The sequence below is a fragment of the Phocoena sinus genome, chromosome 13, assembly GCF_008692025.1.
Source record: "Phocoena sinus isolate mPhoSin1 chromosome 13, mPhoSin1.pri, whole genome shotgun sequence".
Classification (NCBI taxonomy): domain Eukaryota; kingdom Metazoa; phylum Chordata; class Mammalia; order Artiodactyla; family Phocoenidae; genus Phocoena; species Phocoena sinus.
The window spans coordinates 35,775,150-35,795,874 of NC_045775.1; the positions used below are offsets into that span (position 1 = coordinate 35,775,150).

The following is a 20,725-nucleotide window of genomic DNA, read 5'->3' on the forward strand; positions in this document are numbered from 1 at the left end:
AATTTTATGTACCACCTGTGCTGATGATCCCCAAATCTTTTCTCTCCAGCTCATATTTCTTTCATGGGCTCCTTAAATTCGACATATCGGGAACTAATCATCTTCCCTTCTTTTCCTTCACATTTTGCGTATTCACTGCCTCCATTCAGTCCGCCAAGCAAGCTTCAAATCCAGGAATCATCACTGACTCTGCCCTCCCTCTCTCCCTTTCCCCCAGTTAAAATGTGCCCTGCCCATTTTAACTCTGTTCCCTGCTCTCCATGCTGACCACCATTGCTATGGTTCAGACCATCATCACATCCTGCCTGCTCTCCTGCATCAGGCTTCTAACGTGTTTTTCTCTGGTCTGGTCCCACACACACTTCTATCCTCCGTGCAGAATCTAGAGAGATTGTTCCAATTACCTATTGCTGCATGGCAAATGACTCCAAGACTCGGTTCAAAAGGACAATTTGGGCAGGGATGTATAAGGGCAGGTTGTCTCTGCTTCACATGGCATCAACTGGCATAGCTTGTAGACTGGTTGTGACTCTACAGCTGAGGGCTGGAATCATCTGAAGGCTCATTCACTCACACGTCTTGGGGCTGATGCCAGCTCTTCCTTGGAACTTCGGCTGGGGAATGTCAGCCGGAAGACCTACTCGTGGCCTCGTAAAGTGGTTGCTTGTGCTTCCTCACAGAATGGTGTTGGGGTGGCAAGAGCTGTCCTGGAAGAGACAAGATGTGGAAGCTGCCATTTTCTAAGGTCTGGGCCTAGAAACTGCCGTGGTGGTTTGTCAGGCAGCAGTAATATACAGTAACTGGAATGGAGATACAGCAAAAATGTGAATCCAGCTATGTCATTCTCTTTACACGGAGGGACTGTCATGATCTAAACTCTGCCTGCCTTTCCAGCCTTATCTTTTAATACTCTCTACCTTGAACTTTATGGTCCTGAGTTGTATATGATTCACTTATTCTCACCTCTTAAACTTTACTTGTCTCCTCTGCTTGGAACACCTCTACTCCCATGCCTCTACCTGTGAACTTCAGCTTATCCTTTAATTTTCATCTTAGGGGTCACTCATTCCAGGAAAACCTTCTTGAATCCTGCCTGGTTGGGTTAAATGTTCCTCTTGGGGTTTCTGTAATGCCCTGCACGTATCTATTACTGTCCTGACCCCAGTGGTTTATTATTAGTTATTTGTTTCTGCTTTGCACCACTGACTGGGGCCTTCCTGAGAGCAAGGGCTCTCTCTGTTCATGTTTGTATCTAGCACAGTGCCTTCCTTACACACAGTCCATTCTCCATAAATGTTCTTGGATGAATGACTAGTTGATAATTTAGTTTACTTTCATAACAATTTTATGGTCATCCAGACTTTAAAGCGTTCAGTGCTACACTGAGTGTTCCCTTTTTGCAAGTGATAAAAAGCTGAAGAAATGAGAACTAGGTCACATTTTATCTTGGTGATAGAATTAGGAATGATTTCCTATCACATGCCATTCTAGGCTTTGGTTCTCTAAAGGCACAGATGCTCTGTTAAAATCACTCTTATTTTTGCTAAAATTTAAGTTCATCTTCTTACCTTTTAATTTTCTGGGGAAAGCTTCTCCAAGAAAAATTATCATATCCTTTGGAGATACACACTTCTAATATTTTTTAGATGAATTTTCGGAAGGGGTAGAAAGGTAAAACCATACACCTATAAAATTCTGAGCATATTACTAACTAAAAAGTATAATTTCTCCATCTACAAAAGGAAAATTAAATAATACCTCTGGTCTCTTCCTCAGAGTATTTTTTGTGAAGATAAATGAAATATGCTAAGGAAATCTGAGGTCTGTAGAAGAAAATAGTCATTTCTGTTGTAGATTTGCATATCTATAGGTCCTTGTTGATATTCTCTGTCTTAATCAGGAAATTCTTGGAGCTGATGTTCTGATTGCTGTACATGGTGTCTGGTAAGGGGTCATGTTGATGTGAGGCATATTGGGGATTATCTGAGTTGATTCTTCAAACATTTATTGTGCTCATTCTGTGCCACAGAGTATGCCAGGAGCCAGAGAGGGAGACCCTGAGCTTGAATATCCCACTGCAGGGTTCCCTAACAGCCAAGCTTGCCTTAAGTGGCCTCTATGTTTGTAACTATTGTTTGTCCAACTGCCATATCCTTAGAGGTTAAACCCTGGTCTAAGGCTTCACAGCTAGCTGTGCTGAGTACTGCCTGGTGATAGGTGGGGACAATGAAAAGCTTGCTCTGGGGGAAGGATTTCGATGTATTTGAAGAGCAGGTGGACAACTTTTATTTGGTGTGAGGAAATTAAGATGATACCTGGCTAGATAGGAGATGAGGGTGAAAAAACTGAACAGCAAAGCCAAGCCAAGAAACCGTCAAGTAAGGGACCAGGTCAAGGAAACTAGAAAGTCGTAAGAATAGACTGTAAGGGCAAAGCTCAGCTGAGGAATTTAGACAATAGCTGGTCAGATTAAGAACTAGATAAGGGAGGTCACAGGGGTCAGAATCTCAGAGGCTGGTTGTGCTAACAGCTTACTTGAAGGCAGAGGGCCCTTTTGAGATGGAGACCCAGGGCTTTCTGTAAGACCATTCCAGTCTTGATGGAACCCTCCATCTGCATGCTGGGGAGTACTCTAGGTAAGGATGTGGATGTTCAGTATGTCCCCCACCCCATCTCACTTGTTGAGCCCTCTTTGGTACCCTATACAAAGCATTTAACACAGATTATCACAAGTATTTATTTATTCTTCAGTCTCCCCTACTAGACAGTAAACTCTTTGAGGATAGGAACTATGTTCAGCGTTTTTCTTTCTCATATAAATTAGCACAGTGCCTGGCATATAACAGGGACTCACTATAGGTTTGGGTGAATGAATGAGTGGGAGAGTAGATGGAGAGATGGATGGGTGAGTGGTTGGATGGGTTGGTAGAGGATGGCATCTGTGTAGCCTGTTAATGGAAGTAAGGATTGAACATTGTTTCATTCAGGGAAAAGGGGGAATGAAGGGCTTTATTTCCAGAAATGACAGAATAATAGATTGAGAGGATGAATACAGTAACATTTATGGAGAAAATCTAGGAAGAAAGTAATGAGAAAATAGTACTTGCTCCCATGATGTTCGGTAGAGATCCTGAAAAAGTCCAAGTAATACTATTTAAAGATTTTTCATAGCTTTATAAGTTTTTAATTTTTCACTTCTAAGTTCTATTTTGCCTTACTATTATCAACCAAAATGGTACCTTAAAGATGAAAAATTATCTGGTGCTGTTACAGGAATGGTAGAGTAAGTGACCTTTAGCAAATACTACCAGACATTAACCTAGAGTGATTAATGTAGAAATGAAACTGGAATGTTTAAATTATAGATTTTTTTCATAATTAGACTTCAAATGAAATTTAAATAATAGTATTTATGTATGATTATAAATTCCATAATCACACAATCATGACAAATAGATTTATATATTGTATGTTATAAAAATGTTTAGAAAAAAGAAACTAATTTTCTTTCTTAAAATTCTTTTTTAATATCCTGTATTTTCTCTTTTTTGGGTTTCCACTTAGGTGGAGATTGGAGACTTTGAAAGACCTTTTTCTACTCCAGCAGGGCATGTTACTAATCAGTGCAAAGCAAATCAAACTATAAAACAACTCATAGAGAAATTTTATCCTAAAAGGTATAGAGATGACTCTTCTGAAGAACAGTTAAGGTAAAGAACTATTTGTAACTCTTGAAAAGACAGATGCACACTAGTTTTTCAGTGACATTTTTCTGTTCAAATTTTAAAGATGAAAAAAATTGTACATAACAATTTTCTCAGGATTTTTAAAGTACTGTTGAATACCAGGAGGTTATAGTTCTTTTTATTTAAGATGTGCCTAGAAACTGTAGTATCTAGATTTAAACTTTTTTTAATGAGAAAAAAATCTACCTTAATTTAGAAGATCTACTTTTCATTTGACCTTATTCATTCTTGTCCAAATTAATCGTGCTAATAAAGAAAAGGAAAAAATTGGCTAATAAGATGTTTAATTTTATTAAGTGTTTACCAAAAAATTTTTATCTCTTAGGGTATTCCATTGTAAACAAATTGGAATAAAAATAAACTATCTTCTTACACAAGATGTTTTATTATAATATAAAATTTTAATTAAACAACTAATTTGAAGTTTTGATTTTTGAGACTGTATAAAGAAAAGCTGTAGATTCAAAAATAGAGGCAAATCCAATTCACCATGAATTTTTCCAAAACAGAAACATTTGAGATCAGTCTGTTATCTGTGTAGAATAAGTGACTGCCTTTGTACTTTTGTTTAAGAGGTTTCCCCTGCAGCTAGCATCTCTTCAAACCAGGAGTGGTAGCACCTAAAATTCCACTGTTGGGGATTCATTCTTCAGTCTTGACTTCTTGTACTTTTCTTTAAAAATGAAAGTTATTCCCTTTTAAACTAATGTATGCGGTTTGATGTTAGCTTATCAGATTTTAAAATTTTACCTAAAGGGGGTGGGGAGCGGGGAACTTAGGTCATACATACTGGGAGCACTAACCGTACGAGAATTTGGTGGAAGGAATGCTACATAAAGGACAAGGGGCAGACAGTGGTGAGATGAGACTCACAAAACAACAGCTTCACCTAGGTTGTGAGTATGTCTCCCAGGGGTGCTTAGGATCGGCTCAAGGAGAGCTTTATCTTGGGAGGATCATACACTATTTATGTGTTTTTCTTTTGTGTTTGTTCTTTTCTTTTTTTAGGCAGCTTTGCCAGCGACTGTCAACCAGATGGATGGCCCTCCGGGGACACAGTGCTGCTGATTGTGTGCGAATCTATTTGACAGTAGCCAGGAAGTGGCCATTCTTTGGTGCCAAATTGTTTCTTGCAAAAGTAAGAAAGAATGGGAGGTTATTCAGTTCAGTAAAATATAAAGTGATAACCTGAGTAACCCCAGGTTTATTACATTTGGCTTTTTAAAAGAAAATAAGGAAATTTCTAACAATTTAAAGAAAACCACGAAGGGACACTAAGGAAAGGGAAGGAAAGCCATTAGCGTCTCTGTCTTTCCCCTTCCGTTCCACTTCCCCATACCGTAAATCGTTTCTTACACTCAGTAGGCTTAATCATTAGACTGAAGACAACAGCTGAACTCTGCTTTCTTCTTTTTATTCATTCATCCATTCACTCATTTACTCTCTCACTCATTTGCTCGTTCATTTAGTATTTATGAATTCTGTTTGCCAAACATTGAGCTAAGCTCTAGGGATACATATGCCCATGGTTTCAGATAGGTTGTACTCACACTTCCAGGAACTCACAACCAGTATTGCAATAGGCCTGGAAACAACTACTGTGTGGAGAATATGGTTAAGGGTGACATGAACAGAGTGATGGAGGAACACTGAAGAAGGAGAGACGAAACCTGCTGGGGGTTAGCTTAAGAGACCTGTCCAAATGCACACGTTAATAAATGGCAGATCTGGGTCTCAAACCCAGGTCTGCTAATTCACTCCTCTTTCCATTATACCACACTGCCTGCTCCCCAGGTGAGATTTTTAATAACAGGATGTTGTTGTGTTATTGCAAATGCTGCATTGCATTTACACTGAAAATTATTTCTGTAATTTTGCTTAGCATTTATTATGTAGTGTATTTTCACCTCTTCATAGCCCATAACCCCATCATCACTTGGAAGTACTTTCATGTGGCTGGCTATACATGAGGATGGTTTAAGCATCTTAGAATACAACTCCATGGTAAGATTAAATCCTTAAGTTCTGCATTGAGTCAGCTATTTCCATTGCTCAGTGTACTGTAAACAGAAGGTAATGATATCTTTATCTGACTTTTCTCATACACAGAAAACACTCTGCCTAATACTATATAATGAATAGTCATTTTACAAACATAACTATGGTTACAATTTAATCTTTTAAATCAAGATTAGACAGGTTATATATTGTATATGAGAAAAATATTAAGATACCATGACTAAATTGCAATCATGGTTGTATTTGTAAAATGACTGTTCATTCATTGTGTTCGGAAGATTGCTTCCTGTGTAAAGTGCAACTGTTGAAGATAACATTTAGGTAGAAACTTTAGTTACCAAAGTTTTAAGTTCAGTTTCACGAAGCCTTCTATAACAATTTCTATACTATCCCATAATATCAATTACCAGTTCATTTGTACATAGACAGTATCTTAGAGCTTTTTACATGATTAAATATAAAGTCAAACTGTGATTTCTATTTACTCATTTATTTATCTGAAATTTACTTTATTTTCTATCATATTTTATATGTATCAGAGTACTTTTAAAATTTTTGTTCTTTTTTTTTTTTTTTTTTTTAACCTGGTAGGCAAGGATTGCTAAATTCACCTGGTAGGTGTAGTGGGCTCTCCTACTTGTGGCTATAGTCAGGATCACTGAGAATTTCTTGGAAACGAGGTTATCCTTTAGTGTTATAGTAACTGTTTCTCCTTATAATTGCTGCAAAACTTTTTTGAAGGCGTTTATGTTTCCTTTTAGTTCTTTTAGTTCTTGAATAGATAATCTGAAGATAGATTTTAAAGTCAACAGAAATAGTACACAAGTATTGAGTTACCTTAGCTAAGTAAACCAGTTCCTAGATCCCGGGAGATGGACATACAGGTCAGGAAGTAGACATTGCCAGCCTGCAGCACTAGAGGTGTTCACTGCTGGGATGGTCTGCTCAGAATCTTGCAAGCTAATCATTAGATACGCAGATTCCTTTCCTTTTAGGCTGTACATCTTTGACTTATATTATTTAAATTGTTTTAGTAACACATTGGGAAAAAATATCTGCTGCATGTATGATGAAGGGTTGGTATCCTTTATGAATGTGGATGTTTTTTCAAACAGTAAGGAAATGATGAACGCACCAATAGACAGATGGGCTGAGGCAATTCACAGAAGAAATACTAATGTTCAATAAATGTATTTTTAAATGTTAATCTCACCATCAAGCAAATAAGTTCAGTTTAATACAGTGAGATTCTACTTTTCACCAATCAGATTGGCAGAGCTTCAAAAGAATGATGATATCCTGTGTTAGCAAGACTGTAATGCTGGGAATGTAAATGGGTATAACCTTTTTGAGTTTGGAAAGATTTACTTTTTTGAGATAGCAATTTTAGCTGTTGAGGTTTATAACCAAAGAAATAATTAGGCTATGTGTATTATGAAATATGTCCCCAAATATTCATTGGAATATTGTTTAAGATAGTAACAAATAAAAAAAACTTAAATATTCTTCAATAGGAGATTAGTTGAATAATGTCTATGTGTCTATAAAATCCAAATAAATGTCTATAAAATCATTTAAAATGTTATACAAGTACATTTGTTGTCATGGAAGGATGTTCATAACATGTTAAGTTAAAAGAAGCAGAATGTTAAAAAAGTAGTAGTATGCATGATACTGTTTATGTTTACACATATCAAAGTTTATATATCAGGGTGAACTATGTGGATTTGCCAATATTTGACCTTTTTTTACCTTAAAAAGAATCAGTTTCAGATGGTTCAACCAGATAGATAGATAGATAGATAGATAGATAGATGGACAGATAGAAATCTTAAGGACAAATACAGTGTAAATGCTATGTAAATAGTTGCTGGTGCATGGCAAGTTCAAGTTTTGCTTTTTGGAACTTTATGGAATTTTTAAAACATATTTTCCATCTGCAGTGGTTGACCACATCATCATTTTAATGGAGATACATGTTATTAATCATCTCTTATCTTTCTTTGAAAATAAAGATTGTATAACATACTTACTTTTATTTCTCTTTGAAGAGGTTAATAATCAGCTATGTGTACAAGAGTCTAATGACCTTTGGAGGTTATCAAGATGATTTTATGATAGTCATTAACAATGCACATTCAAAGGACAAACCAACAGAGAAATTACTTTTTGCCATGGCAAAACCCAAGGTGAGTAGAAGGCTTTATGCTAACTTTTTTATGCTAGTTTTTTTCATACTAAAACATATATTGTACAAAGAATAAGTTCCTCATGGGAAAACAGACTCTACTTACAATCAAACAACCATAGGTCCAAATTCTGGCTTACCTTATCTTTCTAAACCTTGGTTTCTTCATCTAAAAAATGGTATGATGCTATGATGCTACCTTTTTTTTTTTCCTGGATTAAGAATAAAATGAAGGAATTGTAAAGTATTTATAGCCCAGTGCCTGGTATACAGAAAGTTCAAAATAAGTGGTCCTGGCATAAGTTGTTATTGTCAGGTACTTTATGTACTTGTAGTAATTCACTTTATAGACTCATTATTGAGAAGAGTGAGGTTTTAAAATTAAGGCATACTTGTTTCTTTACTATTTTTAGCAAACTATGTAGTTTTAATGTCTCTAAGTAAAAGCAGTAAATAAAAGGGCTGCATTCTAACATGTAACTCTGATTTTAGGAAAAAGAATGAGAAATTAATTTTTCGAAGACTTTGTCTTAAAATTCTCAACTAAAAGAGACTACTGTTTTAGAATTTGAAACTTTAAAAAATGACATATATGTTTCTTAATTAAATCTATACTTAAGTGAAGTCTGTAAGTGTAGAAGATCATGGTACACTCAGTGCTTTAGTTTAAAGAGTTGATGTAATACACTGAATTTCTTATTCATGTATTCACAAATGTGGCTTTAGGATAACTGGTAGAATTGTACTACTGTCACATTTCCTAATGTTGCCACTAAATTTGATTTTTTTTTTTTAAAGTATCACTTTCTGCTGTTTTAAGTAATGAGAAAATAGGTCAGTGCCTTGATGGTGCTGAACATGTAAGCACAGTTGACTCTTGAACAACATGGGTATGAACTGCATGGGTCCACTTACACATGGATTTTTTTTCAGTAGTAAATACTACATTACTACACAATCCATGGTTGGTTGAATCCATGGATGTAGAACTGTGGATACAGAGGAACCGTGGCTACAGAGGGGCACTGTAAAGTTATGCATGGATTTTTGACTGCTTAGAGTGTTGGGGCCCCTAACCCCTGTGTTGTTCAAGGATCAACTGTACTGCACTGCTTGATCTGGTTAAAAAGGAAATCTGGTAGCCTGGGTACTTGCAGATGGAGACCACCCATGGCCAACCCTTCACTCCCTTTTGGAAGTGATGAGAACTTCTCAGGAGAATAACAATTCCATTTTTCTTGTTTTAGATTCTTGAAATCACTCTTTTGATCGCCAGCTACATAAACAACTTCTATCAGCAGAAGGCGGTTCACCACCTCTCTGCTCCAGCGCTGCTCTCAGCTCGGACCCAGGGTCCTCAAGCCAGGGTGATGGGAAGCCAGCCCCTTCTGTCAAGCAGACCAACCAAAGGCCCCACTTTACTCTGAAAGCTCAGGGGCCTGAACATTCACTCCCTGTCCTCTAACCAATGGCTGCATCGGCTCCAAATAAGTTCATTTACATCCTGGTAGCATGGCACACACACAGTAGTAGTCCATTCTTTAAAAATAATGAGGGTTACTCTCTTTCATTTGATTCATAAATATTCAAATGAATGCTAGTAATAAGACCTAAACACAGATTTTCCCACGTGCTGATTTTCTCTTAGCTTAACTGGGTTAGAATTTGTCATTTTTTTCCATCACCTTCTCCTTTGCCATCAGACACATCAAGGCTTTTTTCTCTTTTTTAAAAAAATATTCTAACAATCTTTAGAAAAAGAGATTCAAGGGAGTTTTTTTCCAAACTCTCATTTGGCAAACCAGTTGATTATTTGGCAATGCTCATTGCCAAAAAATTAAGTACTGTAATTAAATGTGCTTTTAATTAATGATATGGTGTTTAGAAAGAAGTAGAGTATACAGTTTAAGAAACAGCTGCAGGGTGGTGTTGAAGGGTAAATTTTAGAGCAAGTGCAGTAAGTCTTCTGGCCCTATGAATCATTGTGTGAGAAAACAGGAGCTAGGTAACTAGAACCTCCTATGTGATTTTAGAAAGTGTGCCCTGTCACTTTTTCAGATCACTGGAGTGTAAAACTTAAAATGAGACAGTGATTCCTGACATTCTTTGGCTGTCAACATAACCCAAGTTCACTGGAATATTGCCCACATTTCATTGCATTGGTGCTGGGTCATCTTGACCTTGCTTTGTTAAATAATAATATCTATGAAAACAAAGACCATTCTTAAAGCTTTTCCTCATACAGTCCTTTTTAATTATAGTTTAAAAATAAATTCCCAAAAATATTTTTTAAAAGGAAAGAAAAAGTAACTCTTCTGTCAAAGGAGGTAAATTTTTAGGTGAAAGGGTCTAGAAACGTATTACTTTACTAGGTTACGTAAGTGGTCAGTACATTCCGGTTTGTGTCAAAATAAAGTACTTATTATTCATGATAAAAATGAAACTGTGATAAGACATGAAAATTATATTGCAAAAATGTTTAATTGAAATAGTAATCATGAGTATACTTAATTTTATTTATGTGTAGAATATTTTATATTTATATTTTGGACGTATATTTATCACTCTGTGTATGGTATTTTTTTAACCAATTGGGAAAAAAAAGTTAGCTGCTGAATTAATTTGTTGGCAGAGCCTTCATGTTTTCTTTTTTGCTGCTTTCTCCCTACGGCAATGTACTGTTCTCACAATAAGCCTTTTAAAAATGTTCCATCCCATGTTAGCATCCTTCAAAAGGACAGAGCCAAGAAGTATACTGATCAAGTAAGATTTTGCTTTATTGGTAATGACAAAGGTAAAAAAAAAAACCCCATAGAAATAGATTGCCATTTACTATTTCTCCTAAATCTTTTGAACCACAACCACTCACTGGGTAAGCAAATTAATTTCTGAGAATAAATGGGTTACCAGTTTGAGATGACTCTCAGGAGCCTTTTGGCTGGGATACAGTAGTTTCTGAGTTCCCAGAAAACCATTTAATAATCATTAGTTGGTGAACCACAGGCTTGGCAGAGGTGTTACATATGTGTGAGGACTTTATTCTCAGGCAATAGTTAGTTCACCATCTGGTAAGCCCCCCCAAAATCTAATTTAAACAAGTAGTGAAGACTTAGCTTAAATGGTAGTACCCTAGACTTGGCATTTATTTTTGATAGAGCAGAGATAAAATATTTTGATGGAAAGAAATCAATTTTCTGTAACTGATGATGTGAAAATTTTATTTTCTGGGAAATTACTTTTATATAGCCATTTAAAAAATTCAAAGTATGTTATTATGATTGGTTACAAGAGAATAATGTTACATGTTTAATTGTAATATTTGTCTCCTATCATTTTCTTCCCTTTCAATCATAATAAATGATTTACAAAACCCATTTCAAGCATTATCTTTTGAATAATCTTCAAGAAATACCTAATGTTTTCATTGTCAAAGCTGAGGTGTACTACTAGTGAAAATGGTAGTTATTACCTCCTTCTCTTGCACTCATGCTTTGTCTTCTGTGTTGCTTTGTTTTATCCATATAAAAGGAAGCTGTTTTGGCAAATTGTAAGTTTCATATGTATGTACGCATATTGACACATATACAACATGTATAAGTCATGGGGTTCTCCCATGATTTCATAATAAGCTCTTTATAGGTAAGGTGATTGGACTGTGCCTAAAATTTTATTTTAAATGCTCTAGATTTCTGTGTCCTTGAAGTCAAATACTGCCATAGCTTAGAAATGAATTTAACTCTCAATTTACAAGAGAAGTTAGTCACAACTTATAAAGTATTTGCTTGAAAAATGTGTTTATCAGTGGCTGTTTGGACATTTTTTCCATAGGAAAAAAATACATGGTAGTCAGGTTACTGTAACAATACTTGTAACCCATTATTGTACTGAAGTATAATCCTGAAGAATTAACCACCATGGATAACCATATTTCTCTAGAAAAAGGCTTTAAGTAGTCCTGAGATGCCGAGAACACATTTCACCCATCCACCCACCTCCTAACTGTCATGGAATTTGGACTTCACTGCAGAGTCTCTTGGCTGATTCCAGGGGAGCAAAGGCTTTGGGAAGGTGGGGAGTGAGGAAGCAAAAGTGAGTAGCAGGACTAATAAGGTGGAGAAGCTTTTCTGCTAACTGGTTCATGCAGGGACCGCATCTCCTCTCACATTTCCCCCTATTCTCTTTTTCCTAAAGGAAAAAAGGGATTTTATTTCCACAAGAGTACTTCATTTAGCAGGAAATATGCCAATTTCCTCCAGAGAAGGAATGACTTGATTCTCCTAATTCTTGTTTGAAAATTTCCAGAAAAGGACTCTGACTGGCCCAACTCATGTTAGGTGTTTAACCTCAAACACTCATATTAGGAGAATGCTTAAGTAAATTATTAAAAATCTATATAGTGGATAGCCATCAAAGCTATGTTTATTATGGGTTTTTAAAAAATTGATATGGGAAAATACATGTTAAAATCAGAATGTTAACAAACTTTACAGTAAAATCTCAATTCTGTGAGAAAAAAGATTGGAATAAAATACATCAAAATGTTTAATAGTTGTTACTCCTGGTATTTGCTTATTATACCCTCTTAGTTTTTTCTGTATACTATTTTTTTCTACAATAAGCTCATGTAACTTTGAAAACAAGGAAAAAATATAAAAACTCTCACTTTCTGGGCTATTGTTAATAGCCTCCGTATGGACTTCTAGACTCCAAAGCATCCCTCACATAGCTGCAGAAAATTATCTCATTGAAACTTAGGTCTAGTCATGGCACACCCCTATTTGAAATCTTATTTGGTTTCTCATCGCCAACACAGTAAAATCCAGACTTCAAGATCCTTCACTGTAGCTCAATCTACCTGTCCAGTTTGCTCTCCCACCTTAGCCCCACCAGGCACTTTATATGCTTCCACCCCAAACTATTCACAGGTCCCCGAATATACTCTGCACACACCTTTATCCTTTTTCACTGTTGTTCGTTTCATCCAGGAAGCAGCATAAAACTGTCTCCTCCTCCATCACCACCATTGAAATCTGTGAGTCTTCTTGGGCTGATTCAGAAGAGGAGCTCAAATCTTTGTATATTTTACCTTGAGAACAATTTTCATCTACCCAGGAAAGTCACTTTCTTCGTCCAATTATGAAGCCTCAGGAGGCATAAGGGTAGAAAAGAGAACTCACCTGCTTAATCAGATCAAGGTGAATCTACTGAATCACTCCTGAATCAGTGCTGGTGATTAGGGCCCAGGCAGATAACCTTCACCTTCCTGGTTACCAGGCTCCCTCCTTCAACCACGTATCCCAGTTACCCAAATCATTATACTTTAAAATGCTTGTACTGTGCCTAGTCCACAGAAAACACCTGGCAAAATGTTAGCTGCCATTATTGTCCATATCAATAGGGCTTCCCAACTAACATGCAAAGGGATTCTAAAGTTCCAGAACCCAAATCATTGCAATTCATTACAATTTGTCCCACATCGGTTTGTGAGTTATAGGCAATGCTGATTCAATGATGGATGTATCAGCCTCACTTGCTACCATCCTTTCTCCATTGAAGTCCATTACTTCCCTTCCTATGTGCAACTGTAGTCTCCTGTGTCTCCAAAATGCACCTACGTGTTGGGAGGATTTTGTCCCCAAAGATTTTATCTGAAGTGAATGCCTTTTATTTCCTATGAACCATCTGCTTCATTTCCTTGTGTTTCTTTCTTCAAAGTTGCTGATCAGCAGCTTACCTCACCATAATAACAAGTATTAAGCACTTATAATGTTTCAGACACTCATAAGTTATGTTTTACATGTATTTATCTCATTTAAAACTCATAAATTTCCCCTGCTTTACAGGATCGGACACTAAGGCTCAGAGAAATTGACTTAGTTTCCATTGTGGCAATGTGGCAACTTAGCTAGTTTGACTGAGTCCCGACTTCGATCTAGGTTTGTCTTATTCCAAAGCCCACATTCTTGAACATTACAACGTAGAGACTAAGCCAAATGGCAGAACAGTAGAGGAACAGTTTCTCCTTCAGTCAATCAAAACAGATCTAATACTGTCACTGCCATGAATGTTTCACCAACTCCTTGAGGCATAATTAGTCACTTGTTCTAATATAAATTGTTTGTACCTCTCTGCAATAGCTTATGTCTCTGGCTTCCTTTGGGTTATCATAATTAGTTGTGTATGTCATATAGTAATAATGTTTTTTATTGATTTGGAGATAAAGTAAATGAAGTATTAAGGAGATGCATTTGCTTTATTAACTTATTAATAAATGATGTGCTATTGAATAAAACCTGAAACAACCAAACAAGCAGAAAGTTGGAAAATACTAAAATCGTAAATATTCTTTGCCTCTAGTAAATCACTAGAAAACAGCTCAGGAGATTGTTTCGTTCTCCATTCTCAATTCACTGCTATTGGGGAGAGAAAAGTAATTGAAGAGAGAGAGACCCCTGGCATATAAATAGTCGGTACTCAGTAGAATACTTTTAAAATAAAAGAACACTTCCAGCCCAGAGTTTTTAGGTCCCAGATTTATTACCACTTGTCGCCTCTCTCTCGCACCCTAACAGATGAAGCTGAGAGGCTCGAAAAGAACGCCGAAAACTACATTTCCCATGATGCCCCTCTTCTATACGCAACCTTTACTGGTGACGTCGCTACCATAGCAACCCACGAGCCAGCACTAAGCCGGCCTCGCGCAGAGCTCGCGGTCACGCTGATTCTAGGCTGGACCCTACGCGGAGACCACAACAGTGGGGCGGCCGAGCCACGATGCCCAGGTATCTCTGTAACCCTGCTTGCGCCTGGCTTATGCTCCCCTCGAGAGCCTCCCTTCTTTCCCAGCCCAGCCAGGAAGGGGTGGAGATGGGGGGGGGGGGTGGAGGGAGAGGCCGCTGCGGGTGTATTTGGGGAGAGGAGATCCTCGCGGGACCCGTTGGTGGAAGAAAATTGAGTTCGTCCTCTTTGCAATTCCTGTCTTGTTGGTCAAGGATCCGTAGGCACTATCCTTGAGAGTGTGGATTCTGCCGAAAGCAAGTAGAAAAGTTCCCCAGGTGGAAAAGTTAAGAGATTTTGAAAGATCATTCAACTCCAATTATTCACTTTTTCAATAAGAGTTTCTCGAGGGTTAGGGAATGTTCTAGGAACAGTTTCAGGCGGTGAACCAGACCACAAGCCACTTCCTCAGGGACCTCGGCTCCGGGTGCAGGAGTTCACGACAATAAATGAGCCTAACTTGTGAAGGCACTGTGAAGAATGTAAGGTCATATATAAACGGGCAGCAGGGGTGGGGGTGGGATTTTAATCACCTATCAAATACATTTTAGCTCTTCAGTTCTATGATGTCTGTTTTAGTTGCTTGTTCTCAAGGTCATACCTAAACCTTCTCTAAACGACTTATAAGGTGCATCGGGAGAGATGAGTCCTGGAGTCCATCACAGAGCAGGAAAGTCTGTTTTTCTCACATGGTGGGTGGGCGGTGTGACCTCTGCTGAGTTTATGAACCTTAAGCTTCCCATCACGGTTTAATTGGTTACAACACCTCTCTTTTCTGCTGGGAACTTGGAAAGAAGATAATTACAATAATGAAGAAATAGTGTGTAATTGAAGAGCAAACAGGCCCGGACTGAGTTCTTAGGGGCTCACCTGTGAAATAAATGTGTGAATTTTAGGCAGACATTTAGGGACACCTGTTTTGATCTTTTCTAACCCCTTTTTTTCATTCCTGGTTCTTGAATAATAATGATTATAAACACTCACTGATTTTAGGTGATTATGTATAGGCCAGGCCCTAACCTAAATGAATTATCACATTTGAACAGTCATGGCAATCCTATGATGTTGGTATTCTTTTTTATCAGCATTTTAGAGGTGAAGAAACAGATAAGCCTGGGGACTAGCACAGCAGCTTTCATATATTAGGCGCTCAGGAAATACTTGTTGACTTAATAAAGCAATGAAGGATCCAGAGAGATTAGGTAATTTGCTCAAGTTGGCATACTCTATGTAGAAAGTAGTAGATTCGAGCTTGTAACACATAAAATCTTTCTCATGTATTTTTAGTTCAATACTCCATAGTTCATTTAGGCTTTACTTTAAAAAAAAAAGATATAATCTTATTTGTATAAAATTATATGAGTGTGTAGAGAGGTAAATGAAAAGATGATTTTCAAAAGTGATTTTAGGTGATTTTCCCCTTTTTATATTTTAAAAAAGGAATCTTGAGCCAAAAAATATATAATTTAAAAAGCAAAGCCAAAAACTTTCAGGGGACAAAGATTATGTGGTACACTGGCTTTACACATTCCCCCTTTTCCTAGATGTTGGTGGTTTTCAAGTTGTGCGTTTCCAAAAGTCATTGTACATTCATGTGTGTCTGAGACGCTAACACACACAGCTTTCAGCCTTGACCGGAAGCCCCCAAATCAGACAACCTCAAATCCTGGCAATAAAGACTCTGCTTATCATTTTCTGCTTCAATCTAGTACAAAGAGAATGACTAATCCTCCGAAGTTTTACCAGTAAATTGTACCCCCCCCAAATGATGTTGATTTGTTTTATAAATCTGACTGAAATAAATTTTCTTTGGGCTGGAAAGAAATTTTTGAAAGGATTCTTTTTTGTTTCTCTGAATTTTGGTTTTCTGCCTCATATAGTGAAACTCTCTGGGAAATCGCAACAGCTGAAGTGGAAAAACGGGGAAGTAATGGAAGTGAAGGCAATGGAGTTGAAACTGGAGAAAAGTCTGTTTTCTTCATTGGCAGTAAAAACGGGGTAATGCATTTTTTCCTACTTTTTTTTTTCCAAGTATTGTAATGATTTAACAACCAGTGGTAAAATTTATTGTAATACTTTGATAAAAATTTAGGTACTTCAACCCTTTAACCAGATGACCAATCTCCGGCCTGCTGGTTACATTGGATCTGGTTGGGCCCTGCTCACAGGTGGGTAGGGACTAACAGCCAGCCTTTCTCTTCTTGTCAAGCGGTGTGTCCTGACCTGGGCCACAGCAGCCCAGAGGAAGGGGCATGTGTTTCTGACTAGACAGCCCAGGGGAGTTATCTTTTCCCAGTTTGCACAAAGTCACCATAAATATTGATACTATTCTGATGGTCATATTTATAGGTAACTTGTACAGCTGAAACAAGCATATAGATAATAAAAACATGAACCATATAGAGTATAATACATTTAACTTTGTCTTAAACTAGTGTCACAGAAATAGAAGGAACCTTGAAAATATCTACTACTCTTCTTTTTTTTTTTTTTTTTTTTTGGTGGTACGCGGGCCTCTCACTGTTGTGGCCTCTCCCGTTGCAGAGCACAGGCTCCGGATGCGCAGGCTCAGTGGCTATGGCTCACAGGCCCAGCCGCTCCACAGCATGTGGGATCTCCCCGGTCTGGGGCATGAACCCGAGTCCCCTGCATCGGCAGGCGGACTCTCAGCCACTGCGCCACCAGGGAAGCCCTACTCTTCTTTTTTTTTTTTAAGGCGATATACTGTTTTTTTTAAAATAAATTTATTTATTTTACTTTTGGCTGCGTTGTGTCTTTGTTGCTGTGTGCAAGCTTTCTTTAGTTGCGGTGAGTGGGGACTACTCTTCGTTGTGGTGCACGGGCTTCTCGTTGTAGTGCATGGGCTTCCCACTGCAGTGGCTTCTCTTGTTGTGGATCATGGGGCTATAGAGCACAGGCTCAGTGGTTGTGGCGCACAGGCTCAGTAGTTGTGGCGCACGGGCTTAACTGTTCCGCGGCATGTGGGATCTTCCCGGACCAGGGCTCAAACCCATGTCCCCTGCATTGGCAGGCGGATTCTTAACCACTGTGCCACCAGGGAAGCCCTAGTCTACTCTTCTGCAATAGGGATTCTTACTCTGGGATCCATGGAGGTACTTCTTGGGGTCTGTGAACTCCCTAGAAATGTATGCAGAATTGTGTGTGATTGTGCACTGGTGCTTTTTTTTTAATGAGAAAGTAGATTCCCCCAGGGTTCTAGTCACTGTAAACAGTGGTTCTATGGTCTAGGTTTGAATATTTCCAACAATGGGGATGTTCTCTTTTACAAGGCAGGCTGTTTCCGTTTTTGTTTCTAGAAAATCCTAGTTACAAAGCCTAGTTGCTGGAAAATTGCAGTCTGTTTCATTGTAACATCCACCCCTTGGTTTGAATTCTGACCTGTAAAAGTATGAGAGTAAGTCTAATTTTACTCTTCTACTTGTTAAACCTTCAGATATTTAAAAATTGCCCTTCTAATAGTTCTGGCAACCACCTTGTCTCCCTGAGTCTTTCTGTTTTGGCTTTAACGTTTCTTTCAGCCATGCTCTGTGTCAGGGACTCCATATCAGTCAGTCATGGATTGTCTTATCTGCGGTGATTCTAATGTGTATTTCTCAGGATGGAACAGAATTTTTGAGGTTTTCCATAACAACTGTAGAAGGTTTAGACACTGTCCGTGTCATGGACTCTACACGTCATGGATTATCTATCTGTCATAATCCTAGTAACTCAACTGGAATTATTCTAATGTGAAATTCTCAGGATAAAACAGAATTTTTCAGGTTTTGCTTACCTACTGTCAACTAGAGCAGGTCTGCCAGCTTCTCTGTTGCCAGATGCCGTGTGTCTGTTACTGAACAGAAAAATATTAGTAATCACATAACCCTGCTCACTAAGTTTGAGCTTGGGGTCTGCAAGCCTTTTTCATTTATGATGTTGTTTTGTCCTTAATTTTATTAGATTGGATCTTTTGTTACAGTCTGTTTTTATTGTTATCTTAAATTACTTTTATTAAAGTAATTCATGTATGTGGTTTAAGAACTTAAAGACTATCAAAAGGTAAACGAACTTATTTACAAAACAGAAATAGACTCACAGACATAGAAAACAAACTTGTGCAGACTTCCCTGGCTGTCCAGTGTTTAAGACTTCTCCTTCCAGGGCAGCGGGTGCCGGTTTGATCCCTAATCCGGAGCTAAGATCCCACATGCTTCGCGGCCAAAAAACCAAAACATAAAACAGAAGCAATATTGTAAAAAATTCAATAAAGACTTTAAAAATGGTCCACATCAAAAAAATCTTTAAAGAAAAACGAAAACAGGGCTTCCCTGGTGGCGCAGTGGTTGAGAGTCCGCCTGCCGATGCAGGGGACATGGGTTCGTGCCCCGGTCCGGGAAGATCCCACATGCCGCGGAGTGGCTGGGCCCGTGAGCCATGGCTGCTGAGCCTGCGTGTCCAGAGCCCGTGCTCCACAACGGGAGAGGCCACAATGGTGAGAGGCCCGCGTACCGCAAAAAAAATAAAAAAGAAAAAGAAAAGAAAAGAAAAACTTATGGTTACTAAAGTGGATAGCAGAAGGAGGGGGGATAAATTAGGAGTTTAGGATTAACATACACATGCTACTATATATAAAATAGATAACCAAGGACCTATTGTATAGCACAGGGAACTATACTCAATATCTTATAATAACCTATAATGGAAAAGAATCTGGAAAAAAGACATGATTTTCTTCTTTCCTTGATATTTTAATACTGCATTAATTTGTCATAATCAAAAAAATCATTTGGTCATCTCAGTAGATTAGAAAAGCATGCAATAAAATTCAACACCTGGGGCAACTAACTTACTTTTAGCAAACTAGGAATAGAAAAGAAACTTCTTAACCTGATATAGACTATTATTAAAATACCTCCATCAAATGATGTACCATAATTGATTTAACACAGTTTGCCTACTTTTGGATATTTGGACTCCCTCCTCTGTGTTTTATTCAACAATTATAATTTATGCTATGATGAACATCTTTGTGTATGTTGATCAAGTTGCTTAATCTCTCTGTGTCTGTTTCCTCATGTATAAGATGAAAATAAAATACACCTACCTTAAAAAAAAAAAAGATTACCAAAGGTACATAAAGTAAAATAACAAATCTCTCCACATCATTCAGAATCTCTCCCCAAAGCCACCATTTTCATATCTTTTACGTTTCTTCTGTAATTTACTTCTGTATTTCTGAATAATGTGCTTATGGGCTGTTTCCAGACTTTCAATATTATACACTATCTGTTGAATTTCTGATAATAGTAGAAAAGTGTTTACTTCCCCATCTCTCTCAAACTCCCACTTCTAGTAATATCATTGCTATTATCGTGTTGGGCTGAATCAATATTCAGTGTTAGTTTATTTTATTATAAGTGTCTAAATCATTTTTGCTGGTGTGCCAAGTGCAGAACTGTGATTATATTTCCCTTCTCAAGTAACTTTTTCCTGAAGTTTAAAACTTCTTTGTTTTTTATTTGCCTAGTTTTTATATGTACCTTAGTTTTTACATGCATTAGTTATCTATTGCTACATAATAAATTACCTCAAAACTTAACAGCTTTTAAAATGATAGTCATTACCTCACCCAGTTTCTGAGGGTCTGGACTCTGAGAGCACCTTAGTTGGGTGGTTCTGCTTAAGAATTTTCATAAAGTTGTAGTCAAGATGTCATCTGGGACTAAAGTTATTTCTCGCCTCGACTGAACTGGAGAATCAGTTTCCAGGCTCCTCAACATGTTTGCTGGCAAGAGGCATCAGTTTCTTGCTGGCTCTTGGCCAGAGGCTTTAGTTCTTTGCCATGTGGACCTCTCAACAAGGCTGCATACAGCATGGCAGCTTGCTTCCTCCAGAGTGAGAGATCGAAAGTGAGAGGTTACCTGAGACAGAGGCTACAGTCTTTTATAACCTAATTTTGGAAGCGACATGCCATCACTTCTGCCATATGCTGTTG

At 37.7% G+C, this 20,725-nt stretch overlaps 2 protein-coding genes across 7 annotated transcripts in view; both read left to right on the forward strand.

Moving 5' to 3' along the window:
* The window catches only part of PLEKHH2 (pleckstrin homology, MyTH4 and FERM domain containing H2), a 111,857-nt gene extending 100,530 nt beyond the window's left edge, over positions 1-11,327 (forward strand). For 4 of the 5 annotated variants that reach the window (XM_032652893.1, XM_032652894.1, XM_032652892.1 and 1 more), the window contains 5 exons: positions 3,565-3,710; positions 4,755-4,884; positions 5,664-5,750; positions 7,817-7,954; positions 9,201-11,327. In XM_032652893.1, coding sequence (XP_032508784.1) covers positions 3,565-3,710; positions 4,755-4,884; positions 5,664-5,750; positions 7,817-7,954; positions 9,201-9,380 — 681 coding nt within the window. In that variant the 3' untranslated portion in view covers positions 9,381-11,327. Of the gene's footprint in view, positions 1-3,564; positions 3,711-4,754; positions 4,885-5,663; positions 5,751-7,816; positions 7,955-9,200 lie in introns of those variants that run through there. The other variant, XR_004352845.1, reaches the window with a different exon arrangement.
* A 1,685-nt stretch (positions 11,328-13,012) lies between these two features.
* The window catches only part of DYNC2LI1 (dynein cytoplasmic 2 light intermediate chain 1), a 47,225-nt gene continuing 39,512 nt past the window's right edge, over positions 13,013-20,725 (forward strand). The window contains exons 1-3 of one of the 2 annotated variants that reach the window (XM_032653534.1): positions 13,013-13,148; positions 14,526-14,735; positions 16,611-16,728. In XM_032653534.1, coding sequence (XP_032509425.1) covers positions 14,728-14,735; positions 16,611-16,728 — 126 coding nt within the window. In that variant the 5' untranslated portion in view covers positions 13,013-13,148; positions 14,526-14,727. Of the gene's footprint in view, positions 13,149-14,525; positions 14,736-16,610; positions 16,729-20,725 lie in introns of those variants that run through there. The other variant, XM_032653532.1, reaches the window with a different exon arrangement.